Below are 22,907 nucleotides of genomic sequence, written 5' to 3' on the forward strand. Positions count from 1 at the left end.
TACTACTACTGAGGGCATTCTTTGTTGGGTGAGCCATTTCTGGCACCCAGATTGTATTCTAAAACTGCTTAATAATAAAACCCTCCGATAGCTACACCGGTTTTCCCGCATTGGGTTTTTCCAAGGACATTAGTCCAAAAATAACTGTCACTTGTGCTCTTGTTTCTTTCAGTTGATTATCTGTATGTGTTGATATTGTACTTGTATTTATTTTCAGTATTTACATGGTAAATAACGTGTTAAGTAAATGAACAAGTAGGGAGAAATAAATCAGATAGTGCAGGAAGAATTTCTGACGGATAGACTTAGAAATTCCAACACAAGCTTCTTTAGGTCTTTTCTACCAACCTATTTCGCACCATAATTGATGCAAGTTAGTTCTTCATTGAGCAATAAGAATCTTTGCTCTCCATGGAATGCTAGCTCCGATGTACTCTTTTTGTTGGAGATTACATGTGGCATTGAATTCTTGAACATAGTACTTCTTTCTACCCAATTCTTTCCCCATATATGCTTACGAAACTTCTCCATAACATAACTTTTTAAATCCTTGGTATTTGTGGGACATGCATTGAGGTAAATATTCCATTTTTGCATCCATTTGTGGTTTTGTCTCATCCATGATTTCTTTCTTTCACTCATTCCTTCATTGAAGATAACTTTAGGCCATCTAGCTTCTCCCATTTGCTTAATTCCTTGAAGATGCCTTACGAGACGCACCATAGAAATTGCTTCAATGGAAGTTGCTCTTGTTTCACTCAGTATTCTCATAAGAAACTGAATTTTTTATTTTAAAGTTGTTCATGATCAAGCATCTTTGGATTTTCTCAATTTTCTTCCATTTTGAGACAAGGATGCTGCTAGCCCACAATTCACACCAATATAATATCATTGGACAAACTCGGAGCCGAAAAAGTACTTTAATTGTTTTTCAATCCCATAACTCTGCCTCTCTACATCTGTTTTGAAGAGCATATAATGCTTTCCACCCTCCTAAAATTCTCTTCTTTCTGCAGTGCTCCCAATTTCTCATGATTGTTGTGTAACAAATGCAAGAGAATGTGAGGGACAAGATCTACCCCATGTGACATTGTTGTCCCCCTCTAAACTGAATGCAAATCAGCCTAAAATGATGCCTAATAATGTTGTGTTGACTGATCTCAACTTTGCGGGGACCTGGCAGCGAATATTAATTAATCTTGTGCAAATGTATGATTTAAGTGGGGACAAAATTTGTCCCATGTGCCATTGTTGTCCCCCCTTTAATGTGCCTTCCCTTTATTCTTTTAATTTTCTCGTTCCCCTTTTTTTACTTTGGAACAAATAATAATTTTTTCCAATTCTTACCTTTTTTGAATTTTTTTCCCACTTTTGTCACTTTCATTAGGAAAAGTAGGTTTTGAGGGGCCATAAATCATTTTTTGACCCTCAAAGTGGGTTTTAGGATAATGTCGGGGCTCTGAGGATGAATTTTGAGTAGTCACATGCCCCAGACATTTTCTAAGACCACTTATTTACATAGAAATTAGTTAAAAAATCTCATTTTGTGGGAATTTTTTAATTATTAAAAAAGCATACCTAGACCTAGTCAAATTTCGTGAAACTTCAGAGATGACCTAGCACGGTAATATACATCGATTATAGACACTAAGATGGACCCAAGGATTGATCTTCAAGTCGTCACCCCCGCTTTGGGGGTATATGTGAGTGAAAAAACTTAGTTAATTATTTGTCGCTAAAAAACGAGAATAATTAGCTAAGTGAAACAAACACTCTAGGGTGTACTCGATCAAGTCCCAAGTCTCCTAGGCCTGTTACAAAGTTTTATTCATCATGTAGTGACATTTTTACAATTCCCCACATTGTTTTGCAGAATTTGAAAACAAACTAAAGAAAGAGGAGAGAGAAAGGGGCTAGAATGCCCGCTGACTTCTGGATTCTAAAAAATCTTGATGGATGCTTTGTGTCTTGGGCTATGGAGTCTTCATATCTGCTAAGTGCAACTCAGTAGTCAACAACTTCCACACCTCTAGACACTTAGACCTATGCAGAAGTACTTGTCTCAACATAGATTGTCATTGAAGCTAGGAGGATTTCGTTTCTCCTAGGAAGGGATCTAATCTAATCATGTTGTTAAAATCTCATGGGATAGGCGAACGTCCCACAAGCACTAATTTGGAGTCTGATGTTATGCTAATATTGGTCTGTCTCTTAATGCCCCTTTCTAAGGGTAGCACCATGAAGAAGGAAGTGATCCCCTGGGTAGAGTTTGGTTTAGTCAGAGGTTCAAGAGTATAGGCTTGGAGCCTAAGGACTTCTTAAATGTATAAGGCCAGGCACCTCTAGTCAAAATATTTAAAGCTAGTGAGGGTCCCAGTCCCACTAATTAAGAAATGGAGCCTCCCCCTAATACCATAGTAGATGGGGCAACAGAAGATTAAGTGCTCCTCAATCTCGACCTCCAATGGATGGCACCCTATCCAATCAATCAATCTGGTGCTTTGTCTCTACCTGAAATCTATGAACCCACACTTAACTAGCCTAGGGGAATGGGAAGAGCATACATCAAATGGAAAAGTGTATACTAGGGTTGAACAATGAACCCATCTCTAAACTCCAAGAAGTGCTCAGCACAGAAGACCAACTTTGGGCATAACCCACCCTCAGGGTTAACTCAAGTGATATGGATAAATTGCCTATAAATGTCATCCCCAATGATCCTATTCAACTCTTGTCTAGAAGGTAGGAGGTGGCCAGGTGCATCCAAGGAATATCTAAATGAAAGGAAATGGTCCATTTGAATACTCACAAAATCTAAAAGTCTAAAACCCGCACAAACCAAACTCAATCCAAACCCGAAGGACTAGAGAAGGCCATAGTCTCTTAAAACAATAGGGCCAAGTATGGCTATCGATCTCACCCTTTCATTGAATCAACAAAGCTTTGAATGTGATGCAAAAAAGAGACCAGTTTAAACATTGTCTCAAGTCAAAAAGAATAGGCCCCAAACTCTACTATGATGATGTGCTAAGGAACTATTTGCATGCATCTTTTGATGCACCGAATGAGAAAGGTTTAGACTCTTAGTTGAGGACAAATCAAACTCAAGTGGAGAAGGCCCTCAAATTTCTAAGGCATAAAGAACAGTGGATCAAATAAGGGAGGTCGTCGGAAACATCTTAGATGGGATGGACATGTTAGATGGGATGTCCTAAAAATGGTGTCAAAAGCGCTATCTCTTAAGAAGGGTTAAGGATTTGTAGCCCTTATTGATCCAAGGTTGGAGATCCAATCACAAACTGAAGTGAGCTCCTAAGAATTACACCCCCATGTATGTGTAGTTGGTGATCTCAATCTCCTCCACTCTAAAGAAAAAATGAGGATCTGAGGGACAATCAAATCCAAAAGGTCATTAAAAAAAAAAAGTTAAGGCATCCAACTATCTTTATAACCCCTCTGGAGATGAGGCTAGGAGGACCATGTCATGAGTAAAGATCAAGATGGATATCAAAACCTAGTGGAGGAGGCACCCATCACTAAATTGGATATGTTTGTGAATAAAGGCCTCCCAACTCATCAATATAAATCCCAAACAAGGTGGGGCGCAAAGGCAACCTTGTTTAACCCCAATGGTACACATGATGAAATTGGACATCACATGAAATATGCAAAGTCAACCAAGGAACGACTCATATAGGTGCATGATGGCAATTAGCGGGGTCATGGAGATGCCAACATCTCCAAGCCTCTAAAACAAGGCATCTCAGGGGATGGAGTCAAAAGCTTTCCAGAGATATACAAAGTAGAAAGTTTTGAAACTCCTTGAAAAGGTAATAAAACCATCCCCCCATCTCATAGTCTAGAGGGCACCAGAAAATAAAGTGTTCCTCTATCTTTGTCTCCTACATATGACAAAGCTACCAAATCATGTATTCCTATGAAATATGGGTTGGACCTATAATTAGAGTCAATATGAATCACTCAAAACTAGTCCAGGGGGATCCTAAGTGCATGCATTCAATGTCATAGCCTGAAAACGGGATAGACCATGAGGACATCTCTCGGCTCCAAATGCGCTCTACATAGAAGGCCATTGTAGACTTCAACCCACCTGGCGGGTCGAGCTAGGTAACATGGCAATAGTCCCAATCTAAGTCATTTTTGATAATCTAGTTCATCTCATACTTATTTGGAAGGAGATGTCTAAGGGCAGCAAAAGAATTCCTAAATAAAGGGAGGCAATCCATCAAGATGTTCACCAATCGGAGAAGTAACAACAAACATGTGAAAATTGTTGTGAAGAATGCAAATGATGCTAAACTTGTTGCAAATATCAACAACAACTCTAAAGCAAATATATTCAAAAAAGTTCCAAGTAGGAGATGATCGCCTTAACACCCATATTATCTACAAATAGAACAATGCTAATCACAAAATCAAACATTTTTTCAAACAAAGTTATCAAAATTGGACTAGTAATCAAACCAATTGACCCTAAAACCGAGAATTGGACCAGAACCAAACAAAATACCAGTTGACCAAAAAATACATAAATATTAAAATTTTGAGAAAAACATATATTCATGTCCATCCATATGAATTCAAACCATTATACACAAATATGCAAAGTTTCTCATATATATAGCAAGCAAGGATGCATATAACCCAAATATCACCAAGTGCAATCCATCTCTAAATCAAAAATACGCCAACAAAGAGGATATAGATGGCCCTTTAGAGTCCAACAAAAAATCATGCTACAACAAATACCTACATATCATCAAAATCATTTACTATATTGGGATCCTCATCATCAATATCACCCTCTAAGCATTGAAATTAAAATAAAATAAAATAATAAATAAAAATAATAAATAAAAAAAAACCTTAACATGTCAAATCAAAAATTTGTTTTAGTTATGGATACATTTTTTGACTTAGGGTCATGGTAGTGGAGCTCAACAATCAATGCCACCAACATTGATAGACATAAAGGGGTTGCTACTCTTGACTAAATGTCAAGTCCATACCCTCATACATGACATACTCCAATAGAAACGTTGCAATCCCCCAATCTAGAAATCCTGAAAAGTGTTAAGTCTACTAGATTTTGAATTGGATCTAAAATCTTACTTTCTCCATATGAAATCCAATGAGGCTGAAACCACTCTCAAACATCCTAAAACAATTAATGATAACGTTAAAAAAAACAATGAAAATGAAAGATAAAGGAGAATATTGCCTGAGGGCGTAGAATAGACGGTGATGGGGTGCACTGCAAAGTCACTCTATGGGGTGTACTACAAAGTCACTCCGTGATGTGAATGTCACCGGGTTCGAAACTTTGTGGGTAAAAATCCAATCATCTTAAAGGTTGGTATGGCCCAGGCCAAGTGCAATCCCCAAGTGATTTTGACAACTTAGATGCCCCTAGGTCGCAGTTTCTCAAGCCAAAGTCCAAGCCTGTAGCTATCAACTCAAACAACTAGACAAACAAACAAACAAAAAGATAAAAGAGAACATCTCATTTATCTTTCATTTTCATCCTTTTAATTTAAGAATTGAACATTACCATTAAATACATAGCATTAGTAGGGCCCTCGGGTTGAATATTATGTTGTCCCACTCATAAATCATATATATTTTTTAATTTGCATTTTGAGGGTCCTTACTCACTTTGTACAAAACCGGCCAGTTCGATGAAAAAAGGCTAGTTCGGCACAAAACCAGTCAATTCGATGAAAAAAAGGCTAGATCGACACCGAACCAACCAGTTTCATACAAGAACCAACCTTTTCTAATTCAGGACAACCAGTTAGACACGTTTTGCCTCAAAAAAGGTTGAATCTGTTGAAGAAAATGGGGCTCTTAGGTTTCTTGTCTAGCTTACAAGAACCTCTCCCACTTCCAAAGCTTGAATTTTCCCAAGTCTTATTGATTAACCAATGCGGAAATAAGAAATGCTTGAAAATATGGGTGTATGCTTGTATTTGTTTCAGCTGATTATTTACTTTAAAATCTGTTGTTGGTGCTGATATGTGAATGTGCTTAAACTGATATATTAATGCATACAACAGTAAATAAAGCAGCAGTAACAACAGACACATAAGACAACAAATTAATTTGGAGTTCACCCACAACTCTTGGGCTACATCTCCATGAGCTCTTGTCAATTTGACTTGGCTCTCTGGGATTATGGTGTAAGTCTTTTACAAGTCTTTGACTCAACTCCTGTTGTTCTACACATAAACAGTGGGTTCAGACACCTTTTTGTCCCTTGGCTCTTGAAGCTCTAGCTTTTGGCTCTTGGCTCTTGGCTCTGGCTTGTTGGCTCTCATTTTTGGCTCTTGGCTCTAACTCTAGCTCTTTGGCCCTGGTTCTGGCTCTTGGCTCTGACTCTGGCTCTTTGGCTCTAGTTCTAGCTCTTGGCTCCGACTCTTGGCTCTTTGGCTCGGACTCTTGGCTCTTTGGCTCTCCTACCCTGGCTTCGTTCTGCCCTCTGGCTGTTTACAGCTCTCTTTGGGTTTTTCACTTGCACTCCAAGTGACTCCCTTGGCTTCTGCGCTGTCCCTTTGGTTTCAGCTTCCTCTCTGACTTCTGCTCAGTAGCGACCCCTCAAGGATCAATAATAGCAACCATGCACAACCCAGCAGCAACCAACTCGACCACCAACATTAACTCAGCAACACCTGTTCTCTGTCGTTCAGTAGCTTTTAAGCCAAATCGCGCTGCCTGTTTATCTCCCCTCTCGAGCTCTCTGTCTTCAAGCCGCTGTCCCTTCATTTTCCTCCCCTGAGCGTTAGCAGTCATTGCTAAACGCTTCCTGGGATGGATGCCACCTATTTGGTAACGGACAGGGCAATCGGCGCTTAAAATTCCTTTGAAACAGTTGTTTTCTGCTACACAGGAAAACGCTGCAAACAGACGGGAAAATTCACAAAACACTGTTCATTTCGGACTTCAAATTCCCATAAATGTGCTTTATAACGCCATTAGGTCCGCTTGGGAATCGCATATCGCAATCGCAATTGGCCTGTTCCATAGTCTCCCTTTGTATTTGGAAAACACGTTGAAATGTTGAAAATTCAAAATACATTAAAAAATGCCTTATGGTGGATTTCAAATTTTATGTATTTGCATTCTGGAACCCTATCGGGTCTGGCCATATCGCATCACTAGTCGCAATGACCCTTTGGCTTCCCCTTTGGTATCACCGATGCCAATCTGCCGGTTTCGATGATCACTCCATCGCATCGCCCTGGTCCATCGTGCCATGCCTCTGCTCCGACCCACCAATGCGATATGCCGATCAGATCTAGACCGTTGATCGGCCAAATCCGACGGTCCCTATGCAACCACTGTTCAAGCCTCCGATTGCCTTGTTCTTAAGGTTTTCTTCAAGTTTTTAAGGCCCGATAGTGTATCTGCCTTCTCCATAACTTCTCCTTTTTCGGTGGTCTATCCCTTTAGGGAGATTTGGAAGACTTAGAGGGTTTTTAGACCCATTTAGCAAGGGATTTTGCCTCTTTTTCCTTTGAAAAATGGCAGCTTCATTTTGTAATAGCTTTCCCATCTGAAGTCTGTTTTCGCCGATTTAAGTTGCGTTGGATTCAAAATGGAGGGATCCTTGCAATGAGGCTATTTCTGAGAGCAGCCTGCGACTTTCATTTTCCTTTGATTTACAAAGGATGTGTGCCATTTGGCACCTTTCACCTCTTACATGAAGTTTTTTAGAATTAGAGGTTTATCCAGTACCCATTTTTGGATCAATCTAAAATCTTACTTTCTCCATATGAAATCCAATGAGGCTGAAACCACTCTCAAACATCCTAAAACAATTAATGATAATGTTAAAAAATTAAATAAAACAATGAAAATGAAAGATAAAGGAGAATATCGCCTGAGGACGTAGACGGTAGAATAGACAGTGATGGGGTGCACTGCTAAGCCACTCTATGGGGTGTACTGCAAAGTCACTCCGTGATGTGAAGGTCACCGGGTTCGAAACTTTGTGGGCAAAAATCCAATCATCTTAAAGGTTGGTATGGGCGAGGCCAAGTGCAATCCCCAAGTGATTTTAACAACTTAGATGCCCCTAGGTCGCAGTTTCTCAAGCCAAAGGCCAAGCCTATAGCTATCAACTCAGAAAACTAGACAAACAAACAAACAAAAAGATAAAAGAGAACATCTCATTTATCTTTCATTTTCATCCTTTTAATTTAAGAATTGAACATTACCATTAAATACATAGCATTAGTAGGGCCCTAGGGTTGAATATTATGTTGTCCCACTCATAAATCATATATATTTTTTAATTTGCATTTTGAGGGTCCTTACTCACTTTGTACAAAACCGGCCAGTTCGATGAAAAAAGGCTAGTTCAGCACAAAACCAGCCAATTCGATGAAAAAAAGGCTAGATCAACACCGAACCAACCAGTTTCATACAAGAACCAACCTTTTCTAATTCAGGACAACCAATTAGACAAGTTTTGCCTCAAAAAAGGTTGGATCTGTTGAAGAATGTAACTAGGTTCGGTCTTCATAATTACACCTGAGTCAAAATGAAATATATTTATCAAAAGAAAGCAAAAGAAATATTATTATTAATTAATTTGACTTGTCCATCTGATCAACATAGATCATGTCTTTTGACTCTAATTATAGGTCCAACCCTAGTCCTCCATCAAGTCTCCTTGCAATCGGCCTCAAAATTAACAGTCGACAAGTCGACTTCACTAAATAAACTCAAGTCAGTTGATTTACAGTAGGAAACAACTATATATATGAGTGTAGGCTTCGCTCATCAAGCAGAGGAGAGACAAGTTCGGAGCATCTCAGTAATGAGTTCGATGATCACGGAGGAAGGCAATTCGGATAGAAGGAATATATGACTACAAGCCGAGATAATCAAGCTACCACAGGACTGAAGTCTGGGTTGCCACCACAGGACCGAAATTTTGCGCTGCCACCACGTGACCGAAATTCTGAGCTATCATTACAGGACCGAAATTTTGGTCTATCATTACAGGACCAAGGACTTTGTTTGCTAAAGGACTGTGTTTTATTATGTATGCCACCATTACAAGATCAAAGCATATTATATTATCATATGAATGATGCCACCACAGGGTCGAAGCACATCTGGAATACCACAAATCGAAATATAAAGAAGGTTGCCTCAGATCGAAGTATGACTAGAATCTCAGGACCAAAGCACAAAGAAGGCTATTACATAGGCTGCTACAGGAACAAAGTATGATTGGACTACCACAGAACTGAAGTATGACATGACAAGGTTGACTTAATGGATGGAAGTAGTCTTTGGTCTAGGTTATGAGAGTCTTGGTCATCTCAGTTTTGTTTTGAATCTACTGAAGGAATAATTCTTGACTGGGTTTTCCCCTATGTAGGGGTTTTTCCCTGGTTGCGTGCCTACATCTCTTGTCCTCCTCTGTCTATTGTTTGGCATTAGTCTTGATGATAAGAAAATGATAAATTGAAATAAGACAATAATAATGAAACATCACAAGATAATGTCATAATAAGAGAAATCAATTAATTGTCACCCTATTGGATTTCTCAACATGGTATCAAAGCCAAGGACAAGTAAATTGAGGCAGCTAGAAGATCATTCATGAAATAGAGTCTCAAGCCTTATCATGAAGTACACAGGAGGAATGATTTGAAGTAAGTCAATTATGGACATATCCCTGTAACTAGGCCATAAGCCTGAACTAAAGGATCAAATGCATTTAAAAGAAAGCTTCAGTAACACCATTCTGGAATTCCAAAAAGTCAAGAGTACAACCTATTCAAAACTGAGTCCTTTGATAAGGGAAGCAAAGTTTTGTGCTCAAACGATAGGGTCTGAAACTATTTCAACAATAATTCAAGTTCTTAGGTACAGAAAAAGACTAAAGATATATTACTATCAAAAGGAGTACAATACACAAGGACTAATTGGATTTTGGGTAACATCGGATGTGCTCTAGCCTTGAAATTTGGTGGAGAGACTAAGGCACATGAGATCTCCAAGACCCAGAAATCGTTTGGAGAAATTCCACCCGGATGAGGAGTTATTAAAATAATTAATATTTTTAATGGGTTCCTAAGTCTAAACTTAGGAAAATAAAAATATTAATGGGTATTAATAAAGATAAGGGTGAGAAGCTTCTAAGAGACAAGGATCAAGTCTGTTTTAATCTTAGTCATTGATTAGAGACTTGATCTCGGTCGTTGATTCATCAACAAAAAAAGTATAAGAGAAGACTTGAGGATCATTTGGAGACACACCAACAGATACTCAGTGTCCCAAGGAAAATCGATTCTCAAAGAGAAGGAGATCGATTTCAGAGGGAGAGTTGCAAGGTGGAGGAAGAAGAGGGCATCATCAGCAGTCAGTGACTAAGGAAGAGGTGACGCAGGGGCATTGAGAGACAACACAGAGGGAGACGCAGTCCAAGGGAGACGCAACCCTCACGCACGCTAACACAGAGGGATGCAGAACCACGTAGCGTGACACAGAAGTAGGAGAAGGATCTCCAAGGTGTCAGAATGTTTCCAGGGAAAGTCTCAGGTGTTTTCTCTCATTTTCTCTGTAAAATCATTCCTTGTAAAGCGATTGTTACTGAAGATTAATAAAACCCTCATCTACTACACCGATTTTCCCACATTGGGTTTTTCTGGGGACAATTGTCCAAAAACAACTATGTTGATGTGATTGGTTCTTGTGCATGTATATCATTGTTATTACTCTGTGTAATTATGTGATAACTACAGTAGAATTTATTTTAATGTTCGCTAAAGGGATTTCGTAAATAACTTATTGTGAAGAATAAGTAGGTAAAATAAATCAGCTACTGCAGTAGAATTTCGGGTTAGAAATTTTCACACTAATAAGAGACATCTGAGTTCCAAGTCAAAGAGCCATTCAAAGCTAATCTAAAGTGAGATATGTTCATGACATTTTACCATCCAAATTCTTGGTGTCACCTAAGATGGTACGAAGTTTGAGTTTTGTGCAAATGATTATAGGGAGATTGAATCCAATACTTCAGATTTCCAACAAAAGGCATTCTTAAGGAAGGGAACAATATTCAAATTCACTGAGAACATTCAAAGACCTAAAGTTACAGCCATCATTATGAATGAGGGAGTCAAAATAAATTTCTGTGAAGGAAAAACGATATATATTTACTAAGGTCAAACCTTACAGTGACATTGCAGCCAAGACTTTTAAGAAGTCCAAATCAGTAGAACATAATCTTAGTTTAAGGAAGTAAAAGAAGATTCAAACATTTAGCAAAGCCTATCTCAAAAGGGAAGCAATCTACATCAATCAACATATAGGAATTTCATTCAATTACAGTCAATGAAAAGACATCTCAGGACCAATTCAAAATATTCATCAAGTATTGGTACTGCTCTTTATTTTTTTCTTTTAGTCATCTAACATGTGTATGCAGATTGCAAGAACAAGCAACAAGCTCAATAGAATATCAAGACAAAGGTATGTAAGAATAGTTAGAAATAAATTTCTTGAACAAGAATAAATGATATCTAGAATTTGTAACTCAAAAGATAATGAAAATTTTTAGATAATTATCACGCTATTGAATTTGCATATTTTGTGCTTGTCAAGAAATAGTGTAGGAATATATTAAGAATGATGACTTGATAAATCAAATCCCTAAAAGCCCCAAGTGTTAGCTCAATCAGTCAAGTCAGGGCCTCGCCAACGGGAGGTCACAGGGTTGAAACCCGAAAGCTCTTGGGGTCAGATCAATCAAAAGGCCGAGGGGTGTGACCCCCTTCGGGTGGGGTCCACCCTAGCATTGTTCGATCCTGGACATAGCGGACCCACTGACCATGGTACATGTTTGTCCATCTGATCAACTTTGTTATGTGTCTAACTTTAATGTATTGATACATGTGCCTTGGATATATGTTCTTATGATATGTTTGTGCATGATAATGAAATCCTAGATATGTATATGTGTTGACCTAATTGTTGATGGTCATAAGTCCTAGGGTTTGTAACTAAGCCCTAGTCAAAGTTTGATATTCTAGGATGATATTATTTAGCCTTGACTATGAATCTAAGGTTTACAACAAAACCCTAGTAGAAATTGGCCATGTTGTGATTGGTTTTGTTTGTTGAAGCTAAATATCTCATGTAGGGAATCTAGGGTTTGCATTAAATCCTACAAGAAGTCTAATATATGAATTCTAAAGTTGTTGGATGCATTGTAGAACTATACTTGTTTAAATTGCTTCTAGGGTGTAGGAATTTACAGGGTAAGTTCCTCAGACAGAACACCAAAGGACACCGCTCACAAACAAATCACAGATCAATACACTAGTATTGTTGACGTGGTTAAAACCCTCAAAGAGGGAAACAGACCATGGCTTGAGCCAACGCGGCCACTTCAGGGAATTTATTAATAAAAGAATGAAAATTTACATAAGCTTCTCTCATGAACGGTTAACCTACAAATGACCCTCCCTGCTCTTTAAATATAGATAATGGACCAATCAGGTGTTAAGCCACGGATCAAGTGTAGGTAATACCGAGGAGAGAATGAACCATCGGATCACTTCATGTCTAGAAAATATCGTGACCATCAGATTGTAAGTTACAAAAGTACATAGTAAAGAAACACACTTTACCTAACTCTACACTAGACCAAGTTATACTTAACTATTTCCTATGTGTCGGAATATCCTAACATCCCCCCTTAAGAACAACTTGGGATAGGATTGAAGGATGTACAAATATGACACAATAGGAGAAGGAAGGAGGCACTAGAGCCTATCCCCCCTTAGTGACAACTTCCTGAACTCCAACCATAAATCGAAGTTTAGTAAACTTCGCCTCTGTGAGAGCCTATATAAAGATGTCTGCAACTTGATCATCTGTTGAACAATATTGCACTTCAAGGACATGGTCATGAATGAGCTTTCTGATGAAGTGCATGTGCAGTTCAATGTGTTTGTTGCGCTGATGTTGCACTAGATCTTTGCATAGTTGAATGGCACTTTGATTATCACACCAGAGTGTAGTCGGATGATGCTGCTAAAAGCCAAACTCTGACAGGATCTGACGAAGCCACAGGGCCTCCTTACTAGCTTCTACGGCACCACGATATTCTACATTTGTTGAAGAAAGAGCAATGGCACTTTGTTTCTTGCAAGCCCATCTAATAGGTCCTGAACCAAGAGTGAACATAACCTGCAGTAGACTTCCGATAATCAAGGTCACCAACGCAATCGGAATCAATGAAAACAACCAATAGAGCAGATGCTTCTGCACTGTAATGAATCCCAAACTAAACTGTACCTCGAACATAACAAAGTATTCATTTAGCTGCTTTCCAATGACTTTCATGCGGGTTTTGCATAAACCGAGCAATAAGGCCAACAGCAAAGGAAAGGTCAGGACGAGTATCGGTTAGACACAAAAGCTTTCCTACAAGTCGATGGTATAAGGTAGCATCAACTTCAGGGGAAGTACAAGTGACTAAAAGTTTGGCTCCAAACTGAAAGGGAGAAGGGGTTGGCTTACTATCTTCCATGTGAAAATGGCGTAGAAGATCACAGGCATACTTGGACTGGGAAAGGGAAATACCTTCCTTGGATTGCAAAACTTGAAGACCAAGAAAATAATGCAAGTGTCCTAAGTCTGTCATTTCAAACTTCTTTTTAAGGCTGGACTTCACATGGTTTATAAGGTTGGGATCACTACCAGTAAGGATAAGATCATCAACATAAAGAACAAGAATGATAAGAGACTTGCCCGCTTTCTTGGTGTAGACAGTATTGTCAAAATGACACCTAGAAAAGCCAGTTTCTAAAATAAAGCTATCCATTTTGGCATACCAAGCTCGAGGAGCTTGCTTGCGACCATAAAGGGATTTCTTAAGCAGACATACAAGGCTGGAGTCTGTTTGTATAAAGCCAATAGGTTGTTCCATATAGATTTATTCATGCAAGTCTCCATGCAAGAAGGCAGATTTAACATCCATCTGATGGACTTCCCATTTGAAAGAGGTCGCAAGGAAAAGAACAAGGCGGATAGAGTTCATTTTGGCAACAAAGGAGAAGGTTTCAGTGTAGTCAATGCCTTCAACTTGTGAAAAACCCTTAGCAACAAGACAAGCTTTATGTTTATCAACTTTTCCATTTGGGCCATAATTGGTTCTGTAAACCCATTTGCATCTAATAAGTTTTCGCCCCTTTGGAAGAGGAACAAGATCCCATGTATCATTTGCCAATAATGAACGATATTCTTCATTCATAGCTGCGTCCCAATCTGGATGGCCTGAAGCTTCTGCAAAGGTGTCAGGATCATAATTCGTTGAAGCTTGAGCCAGTAAAGAAGAGGCTCTATCGAACTGAGAACATGTGCGACGCTGATCTGTAGGATCACCGGCAAGAGAACCTGTTGCATCTCGAGTAGCACAGACCCATTTTGGAAGCTGAGGAGCTGAAGGAGGATCCTGAGAAGGTGGGGGAGGATTGTCATCCTCGCTGTCATCATCTAAAGAAGAAATATTTTCAGAACTAGAAGGGATAGAGAGAGGTGGCACATTCGCCGAACTAGCCTCGTAGGTCGATATATTTTCAGCAAAATTTACATCTCTTCTAATGATGAGATTTTTGGACTTAAGTGAAATAACTCTGTATCCTTTGACATCTTCAGAATATCAAACAAAAATACATTTTTCACTCTTAGGTTCTAAAGCTTTATGTTTCTCATCTGGAATATGGGCCCATGCTTCACTTCCAAAAACACGAAAGTGACTTACCTCTGGTTTAATTGAGCTTCATGCTTCTTCTGGAGTGATATTCTTTAAAACCTTAGTAGGAGTGCGATTTATTATGTAATTTGCATAGTTAATTGCTTCTACCCAAAAATTAAGACTAAGTCCTTTATACGTTGAAGCATACAATTAGCCATTTCCTTTAAGGTGCGATTCTTCCTTTCAGCTACACCATTTTGTTGTGGAGAATATGGAACAGTATGTTGTATTTGAATTCCATTCTCAGTGCAAAAGTTGATGAATTTGTTGTTAACATATTCTCCGCCATTATCAGATCTTAGCTTAAGAATTTGATGTCCAGATTGTTTTTCAACAAAGGCCTTAAAGGCCAAGAACATGTTAAATACTTCACTCTTGAGTTTTAAGAAGCATACCCAAGTGCGTCTAGAGAAATCATCAATGAAAGTTAAGAAATACTTGTAGCCAGAGAATGAAACAATTGGAAGTGGACCACATAAATCACTATGCACAAGATGTAAAGGGGCTAAGGCGTGCCAAGAGGCACGTTTTTCAAAACTATCACGATGATGTTTTCCGAGTACACATCCAGAACAAACACCATCTCTGCAAGATACTATTGGAAGACCTGTCACCATATTTTCTTTACATAGATTCTGAAGGGGGCGATAGTTTAAGTGACCAAATCGCTCATGCCAAAGGTTGCTCACTTCATCGTTATGAGCAACAAATACCGAGGGAAGATTTGATGACCCAAAGTTGTTAAACTTATACAACCTTGTAAAATCATCAGCAATGCCAGTAGCTAAAATCTGTCTAGGATCTCTTAGGTCCTTAATTACAACATCGTGAGGTGAAAATTCAACGACTTTACCTTCACCTGAATGAGTTATCTGATATACAGATAGAAGGTTGCAAGATAAGTTTGGAACACATAATACATCATTAAATTGACCATTGTCTATATGAACAGTTCCAGTCCCTACAACACTAAGAGATCTATCATCACCAACATATATATTTTTGGTGTTACAATCATTTAAAAAAGAAAACATGGCTTTGTTTTTGGCCATGTGATAAGAAGATCTAGAATCAATGAGCCACTCATGAGAATGAGAAGAAGAAGATACATTTAGTGCATAGCCAGACCGAGATGCTTGACAACCAAATGCAGAAAGTCTTATTCCTGAAGATGAAGTTGAAGTTGAAGAGTGCTCCAAATTGATGTTATGCTTCTTCATTGTTGCTTCCAAGGCTTCCATCTTTTTAAAGCATTTGGATTCTAAGTGGCCATCTCGATTACAAAAGTGGCAATGTCAATCAGTCTTCTTCCCATTGTTTTTATTTGCCTTATCATTTTGTTGAAATGATTTTTCATTTTGAGACTGAAATTTCTTAGGACCCTTGTTTGGTTTAGGACCATTCTTTTTAGGATACGGCTTCTTAGGATTCTTTGAATTTGGTTGCTACTGAGTGGCTAAGGCTTTCTTAGAAGAGTTTCCAAGATTAAGAAGACCAAGATGTAAGAGTTTTTCTTGATCTCTTATTAAAGAACCACAAAAGGCATCAAATGAAGGGGACTTGTAGTCTTGGCCTTGAGAAATGAAGGCTTCTTTTGTAGAATGGAAGATGGAAACAAACACAGAGTAGGCTGGTCCCAACTTAGTAAGAATGGAATAAATCAGGTTACCATCTTCTTTCTTAACCTTAACACTTTCCAAGAGAAGTCTAAGGGTCTTCAACTTGGACAAAATATCTTCAATGGAAGAAAAATTATTAGGGTCCAATGTAAGCAACTCATTTTCGAGTTGATGGGCTCTAAGTTCATTTTTTATTCCAAAAACTTTAGTGATCTGTTTCATTGCTTCATTAGGAGTATCAAGTTTTGTGATATGCAATCTAAGGTCTAGAGAAATAGACATCCCTATCAACCCACGTGCTTGATTTTGCCTATTTTCCCATTTCGCTGCATTATCTTCATCTTTCGGTTTGGTTTCTTGTCCTGGCTATTCTGTAAAGACCTTTACTTCTAAGTAAATCCACAATGTAGGACCACCATTGGAAGTAATTGGTGTTGTCAAGAATAACTTGGCATGGACTTTCCATTTTAACAGAGATTGAAGCTATAGACGCTGAAACTAAGTGTTCCAATGGAAAGATATCGAAAAAGTAGGCTAATTCACAAAAAACGGCTCTGAAAAGTTAAAACAGCTTCCGGATGAAGAAGTTATGGCTTTTTGAAGAAAAGTTGTTGAAGATGCCGACGAAGTGCGGGAATGTGCGGAAATGAATGATAATGTTATATTTTAAAAAAATCCGCCCCCTTTCCAAACTTAATCTAATTAGTTCAACAAAAAGAAAGACTTGAACTCAAGACCTCTACTCTCATAAAGTAGCTTTGGACGAAGTGCGCTAGATTAAAAGGTCGGTAATTTTTGGAAAAGAGGAAGGGGGTTTTTTTTAGTCACTGAAGCTTTGGGCCGCGTGCTTACTTGAGAAAGCTCTTTTTTTTGCCTACAAAACAAAAAACACAAAACCCAACACAGACATACAAAAAAAAAACCTTACGGCTTGAAGTTAGCTTTAGCCGGAAACTAAATATTTTCCTCAATGTTTCTAATTTTCCGAGATCATACTAAGGCGTGGCGGAAAAAAGCATACGCATGAGAAAAAACCTTCCTTTCTGTTTCTAATTTGCCCAGATCGCACAAATTCGCGGGGCAAAGAGCATACGTAGAAATGAAAGGTATAGATCCAGTAATAAAAAAACAAAGAGCTAAATAAATCGAAATAAACAAAGAGAAAATAACTAAAAACTGCAAATAAACAATGTATACCTCCAGATCTTAAAAATAACGTAGCTAGGGCTACCGGAAACCTTTTCGCGTCAAGCGAAAGGGGTTCCTCACTGGAACAGATGCTCCTAACACAATAGAGCAGTCCTCTGGGCCCGAAAGCAGTAAGTGACAGTAGATCTAGAAAACGACAGTCGGATGCAGTTCTACCGGCTTCAGATTTGGATCATCAACTGATGCGACCCTCATATAGCTCTGATACCATGTAGGAATTTACAGGGTAAGTTCCTCAGACAGAACACCAAAGGACACCACTCACAAACAAATCACAGATCAATACACCAGTATTGTTAACATGGTTAAACCCTCAAAGAGGGAAACAGTCCATGGTTTGAGCCAACACGGCCACTTCAAGCAATTTATTAATAAAAGAATGAAAATTTACATAAGCTTCTCTCATGAACGGTTAACCTACAAAGGACCCTCTGTGCTCTTTAAATAGAGATCATGGACCAATCGGGTGTTAAGCCACAGATCAAGTGTCAATAATACCGAGGAGAGAATGAACCGTCGGATCACTTCATGTCTAGAACATATCGTGACCATCGGATTGTAAGTTACAAAAGTACATAGTAAAGAAGCACACTTCACCTAACTCTACACTAGACCAAGTTATACTTAACTATTTCCTATGTGTCAGAATATCCTAACACAGGGTTCGCAATATATTATAGTAAAGCATGTCAATCTCTGGAAGAAATATTGAGGCCCTAGATATAATAAGACTGATATCTTAATTGAGTTACTAATTTGATTTAGGGGTTATAACCTAACCCATGCAAGTAGTTGAAGTATAAAGTATGTGTCTCTTGTTGTTTGTGAACCTAACTAAGTTTAGGTTATTATTGTCTAAAGTCTAATGCTTCCATTAGTGTATGATTATGATATAGTTAACTTCATGCTTCTATATGTATTTGGTTGTACTTGCTATCTAAGTTGTGCAGGTACATAATCTTCAAGATGGTGAAGATATTCATAAGAAAAGTTGATATAGCATGATAAAGAAAGTTGTATAAATGATGATGATCAAGAAGGATGGAAGCCATGAAAGATTCTTCGATGTCATAGAAAAGAAGTTGATCTCCCTAAGTTAAGAGGGAGCCTAGATAAAGAAAAGAGTATATCTCCCAAGTTGAGATGGAGGGCATATTATAGTCATGATGGATACCTTGTAGAAGAAATTGGAGAATGCATATTGAGGTGTTGTTGAAAGAAGGAAAGCAGGTTTTGGTTTCCGCATGTGAAGTAGGAAAGGAAGCCAAATGATTTGTCAAAGATTTGTTTGGGAAGCCTCGAAGTCCTACTATGATGAATTGTGATGCAACATCAAGAAGTCGGAATACCCCGAAGGTTTGTATTTACTCATGAGTACTTGAAACGTTGTTACTGATTAAGGGGTTGCGACTGTTCAGGTAAATCTCTCAAGGTTTTTTAAAAAGCATGCTTGAGGTTAGAGAGATTTGATGTGTTGAGGCATTGAGTGTGTATAATGCCAAGGAGGACATTTGGCCGGCATATCTAGATCCCTAAGAGGGAGGGTGGCATTTTTCATGGAGCTCTGACCTTGGATACGCACCTAGATCCCTGGGTTGATGGTTAGCAAGTAAACCTAATGGTACCTAGATTGGCTGAAAGCTTTAGTCCATCTTACTCCCACCCGGATAAATTGCCCTGGTCAGGAATCTAGTCTGTGACACTGAGTGTGCCTAAATTCTTCGTAGATCATGTCTTTTGAGATCTTCCATGTACCTCTATAGATATATGTAAGTATGAATACCTTCCTAGTTAAGAGGGAGTAACTAGGTTTGGTCTTCATAATTATACCTGAGTCAAAATGAAATATATTTATCAAAAGAAAGCAAAAAAAAATATTATTAATTAATTTGACTTGTTGAAGCATGGGTTTCATGCTTGGGTCGTTTGTCATGGGTCAAGCCTCCATTGTAGGGTTTTCGGATTTGTAAGTCAAAGTCAAAGTCTATTTTATGTAAGAATCTTCCTCCATTAAGTCTCCTTGTAGTCGACCTCCAAATTAATAGTCAACAAGTCGGCTTCACTAAATAAACTCATGTCGGCTCATTTACAATGGGAAACAACTATATATATGAGTGTAGGATTAGTTCATCAAGCAGAGAAGAGAGACAAGTTCAGAGCATCTCAGTAATGAGTTCGGTGATCACAAAGGAAGGCAATTCAGATAGAAGGAATATATGATTACAAGCCGAGATAATCAAGCTACCACAGGACCAAAGTCTGGGCTGCCACCACATGGCCGAAATTCTAGCCTACCACAGAACCAAAGTCTAAGCTATCATTACAGGACCGAAGCACTGGACTAGTATTACATGACCGAGGACAGTGTTGGTTGAAGGACTGTGTTATAATATGTATGCCACTATTACAAGATCAAAGCATATTATGTTATCATATGAATGATGCCACTACAGGGTCAAAGCACATGTGGAATACCACAGATAGAAGTATAAAGAAGGTTGCCTCAAATCGAAGTATGACTAGAATCTCAAGACCGAACCATGAAGATGGTTATTACACAGGCTACTTCAAGAACGAAGTATGATTGGACTACCACGGAACTGAAGTATGACATGACAAGGTTGACTTGATGGATGGAAGTAATCTTTGGTCTAGGTTATGAGAGTCTTGGTCATCTCAGTTTTGTTTTGAATCTAGTGAAGGAAGAATTCTTGATTGGGTTTTCCCTTACGTAGGGGTTTTTCCCTGGTTGTGTGCCTACATCTCGTGTCCTCTTCTTTCTATTGTTTGGCATTAGTCTTGATGATAAGAATATGATAAATTGAAAGAAGAAAATAATAACGAAACAACACAAGATAATGTCATAATAAGAGAAATCAATTAATTGTCACCCTATTGGATTTCTAAACAAGATCGACCAGTTCCACTGGCTCCAATCCAATTCTAATAACACTAGTTTCAAGCCAGCATAACTTGAGGCATACCCATGTGAATTAACTATCAAGAAATATGAGAAAGGAAAAACATGGTAGAGGTTGCCAACTACAAAGGCATAGAGGCAAAACACGAAGACGCCAAAGTAATCCAAGACATCATACGTCGACACACATCATAACATCACGACAAAGAAGAAATTAATATACTTGCACCTTGTGAAGATTTCCTCGAGGTGAAATATTACATATGAACCCATATAATCTAATGTGGCACCCAAATCATTATTAGAGTACGGTAGTTTCGTCAACATCATAGCATGAAAGGGTGACAGGCTAGGGAACATGAGATATTACAATGAACCCATATAATCTAATGTGACAAACAGAGCATTATTAGACAGAAGAGTAGTTTCTAGATATTTATCTTTCTAAAAAAATGGGCAAAGGTGTTGAAGGCTCGATATTTTAATTTTAGGAAAATAATGGGAAGTTGAATTTCGTGAGACCTAGCATCCAAACTTATATATCTTTTTTGAGAGAAATGTATGTTGAGTTATGTGCATGACTCATAGAAATACTAGTAAAAGAATTTGTTCAGTGTCAAACAAACTGATATTTAAAACAATTAATTTAAGTAGACAAAGAAATTATACACCCCAAAGATAGTAATTAAAAGGTGTTTACCACAACGAAAAATGAAAAAAAGGATGAGAATGTCGTGATATCAATGAAGTTAAAAGGGGTGTATTTGACACAATTCTTGAAGCAAGGGGATGCTCGAATGGACAGTTCTAAATAGTTAACCAAGAGATTGTTGAGACTCCATCCAAGATAACTCTATATAAGATGTCGCTTTAACCAACCTACTTGAACATTTCAATTTTCCTGAGGTCAACTTTGCCTCTCGAATGTGTTTGTGGGGAAAGATTGGCCAACAAAGGATTGTTCTATTAGAGGGATTTGTGGAATCAAGAGCATCATCAATGGTAAATTACGTGGGATCTCAACCAAACTCAAATGTTAATCCACTCAAACAGATGCCTTTATAAGGATACCTATAGAATGATTCCTAAAAAATGTACTCTTAAAATGCAACTTCACAGATCCAATCATTTATGAAGGTGGATTAGTGGGAAACCCTTCTACAACTGTGATAAACACAACCATATCTCTAATGTTCTCTCATGCTTGAATAAAAAGTGAGTGGTAACGGATCCAAATGAACATCGTTAAGGACATGTCAATCTATTTGGAAATCCCACTTTTCTTTCAAGCACAATGTATGGCGTGATTGTTGCTTCACCAAGGTTTTGCCATCAACGCCAAGCCTTATAAAGTTGGTGTTATAACTATGGCATACACACCTTATGGCAAGGATTAAACAATTGAGCATGTCTTTTGTAGATGCTTGTTTGCAATGACTTTTTGAACATGGTTTCAAATTGAAATTAACATTTTTTCCATCTTCAATTTCATGGAAAAGTTCACTCGTTAGAGATACATGATTGATTAGGGACAGCCACAAATCCTCATGGCACATAGTTCAGTGGCCCACTATTGGCTTTTCTATGGAAACACTGTTCTCAGGGTAGTAGGTACTTTTCATAAGTAACTATATGCTCTTAGTCTAGATGAAATGGAACTTTTTAGCAGAAATTTGGCTTTGCTTGCTAAAGTCTACTTCAGTTTTTTCAGTAAACATGTTACATATCAACCCCCTTCTTGTGGGGGCACAAACTCATATGCTAGCATTTCTTGCATATTTAGTACAGGATTTTCCTTCTAAACCTGTTGTTAGAGTGTTGTGACTCTCTTTGTTCGATGAGGTGATCAATGATGCATTTTTCAAAATAAAAATGCCCAAAATATTGTTTGAGAATCTTATATTATGTGTACCAGACAGTTATTCTTGGGCCCCTATAATATAGACAACATTTTATTGGCACACTTGTGTGAATAGAAAAATAAAATAACACAAATTCTAGAGATCTTGGTCATATTGTCAAAGAAACAAGGAATGGAAATAATGGAAGATAAGTGCTTGAGGTATTACTGGTACTCATATGATTGTATTAAATATTACACTATATAATAGAAAATACAGATTTCTATGGAACTGCAAAAACTTACTTTTGCCTCAAAGCAATCTATGTATAAAATTCAACATAAACATAGGAAAATATATATTGGGTGAAATTATTGCCAACAGAATCATTTTAACATTTTAATTCAGCATCAAAACATTGGCTAATACAAATTAGTGGCTTACGGTATAAAAACAATTAGCTCTGGATCACCATCATTGCTCTCCAAAAACTCCTGTTGAAAAAAGCACCAAAA

At 38.1% G+C, this 22,907-nt stretch overlaps 1 protein-coding gene across 6 annotated transcripts in view; it reads right to left on the reverse strand.

Annotated features, from left to right (window-relative positions):
* Nucleotides 1-22,907, reverse strand: part of LOC149156945 (uncharacterized) — a 413,330-nt gene that overhangs the window by 300,127 nt on the left and 90,296 nt on the right. For all 6 annotated transcript variants that reach the window (XM_089438885.1, XM_089438886.1, XM_089438882.1 and 3 more), the window contains one exon: nucleotides 22,837-22,886. In XM_089438885.1, the coding sequence (XP_089295011.1) occupies nucleotides 22,837-22,886 (50 nt within the window). The remainder of the gene's footprint in view (nucleotides 1-22,836; nucleotides 22,887-22,907) is intronic.

The sequence above is a fragment of the Pinus tabuliformis genome, chromosome 9 (genome assembly GCF_031772625.1).
Source record: "Pinus tabuliformis cultivar Carrire ecotype Pingquan chromosome 9, CPIR1, whole genome shotgun sequence".
NCBI classification, from domain to species: Eukaryota; Viridiplantae; Streptophyta; class Pinopsida; order Pinales; family Pinaceae; genus Pinus; species Pinus tabuliformis.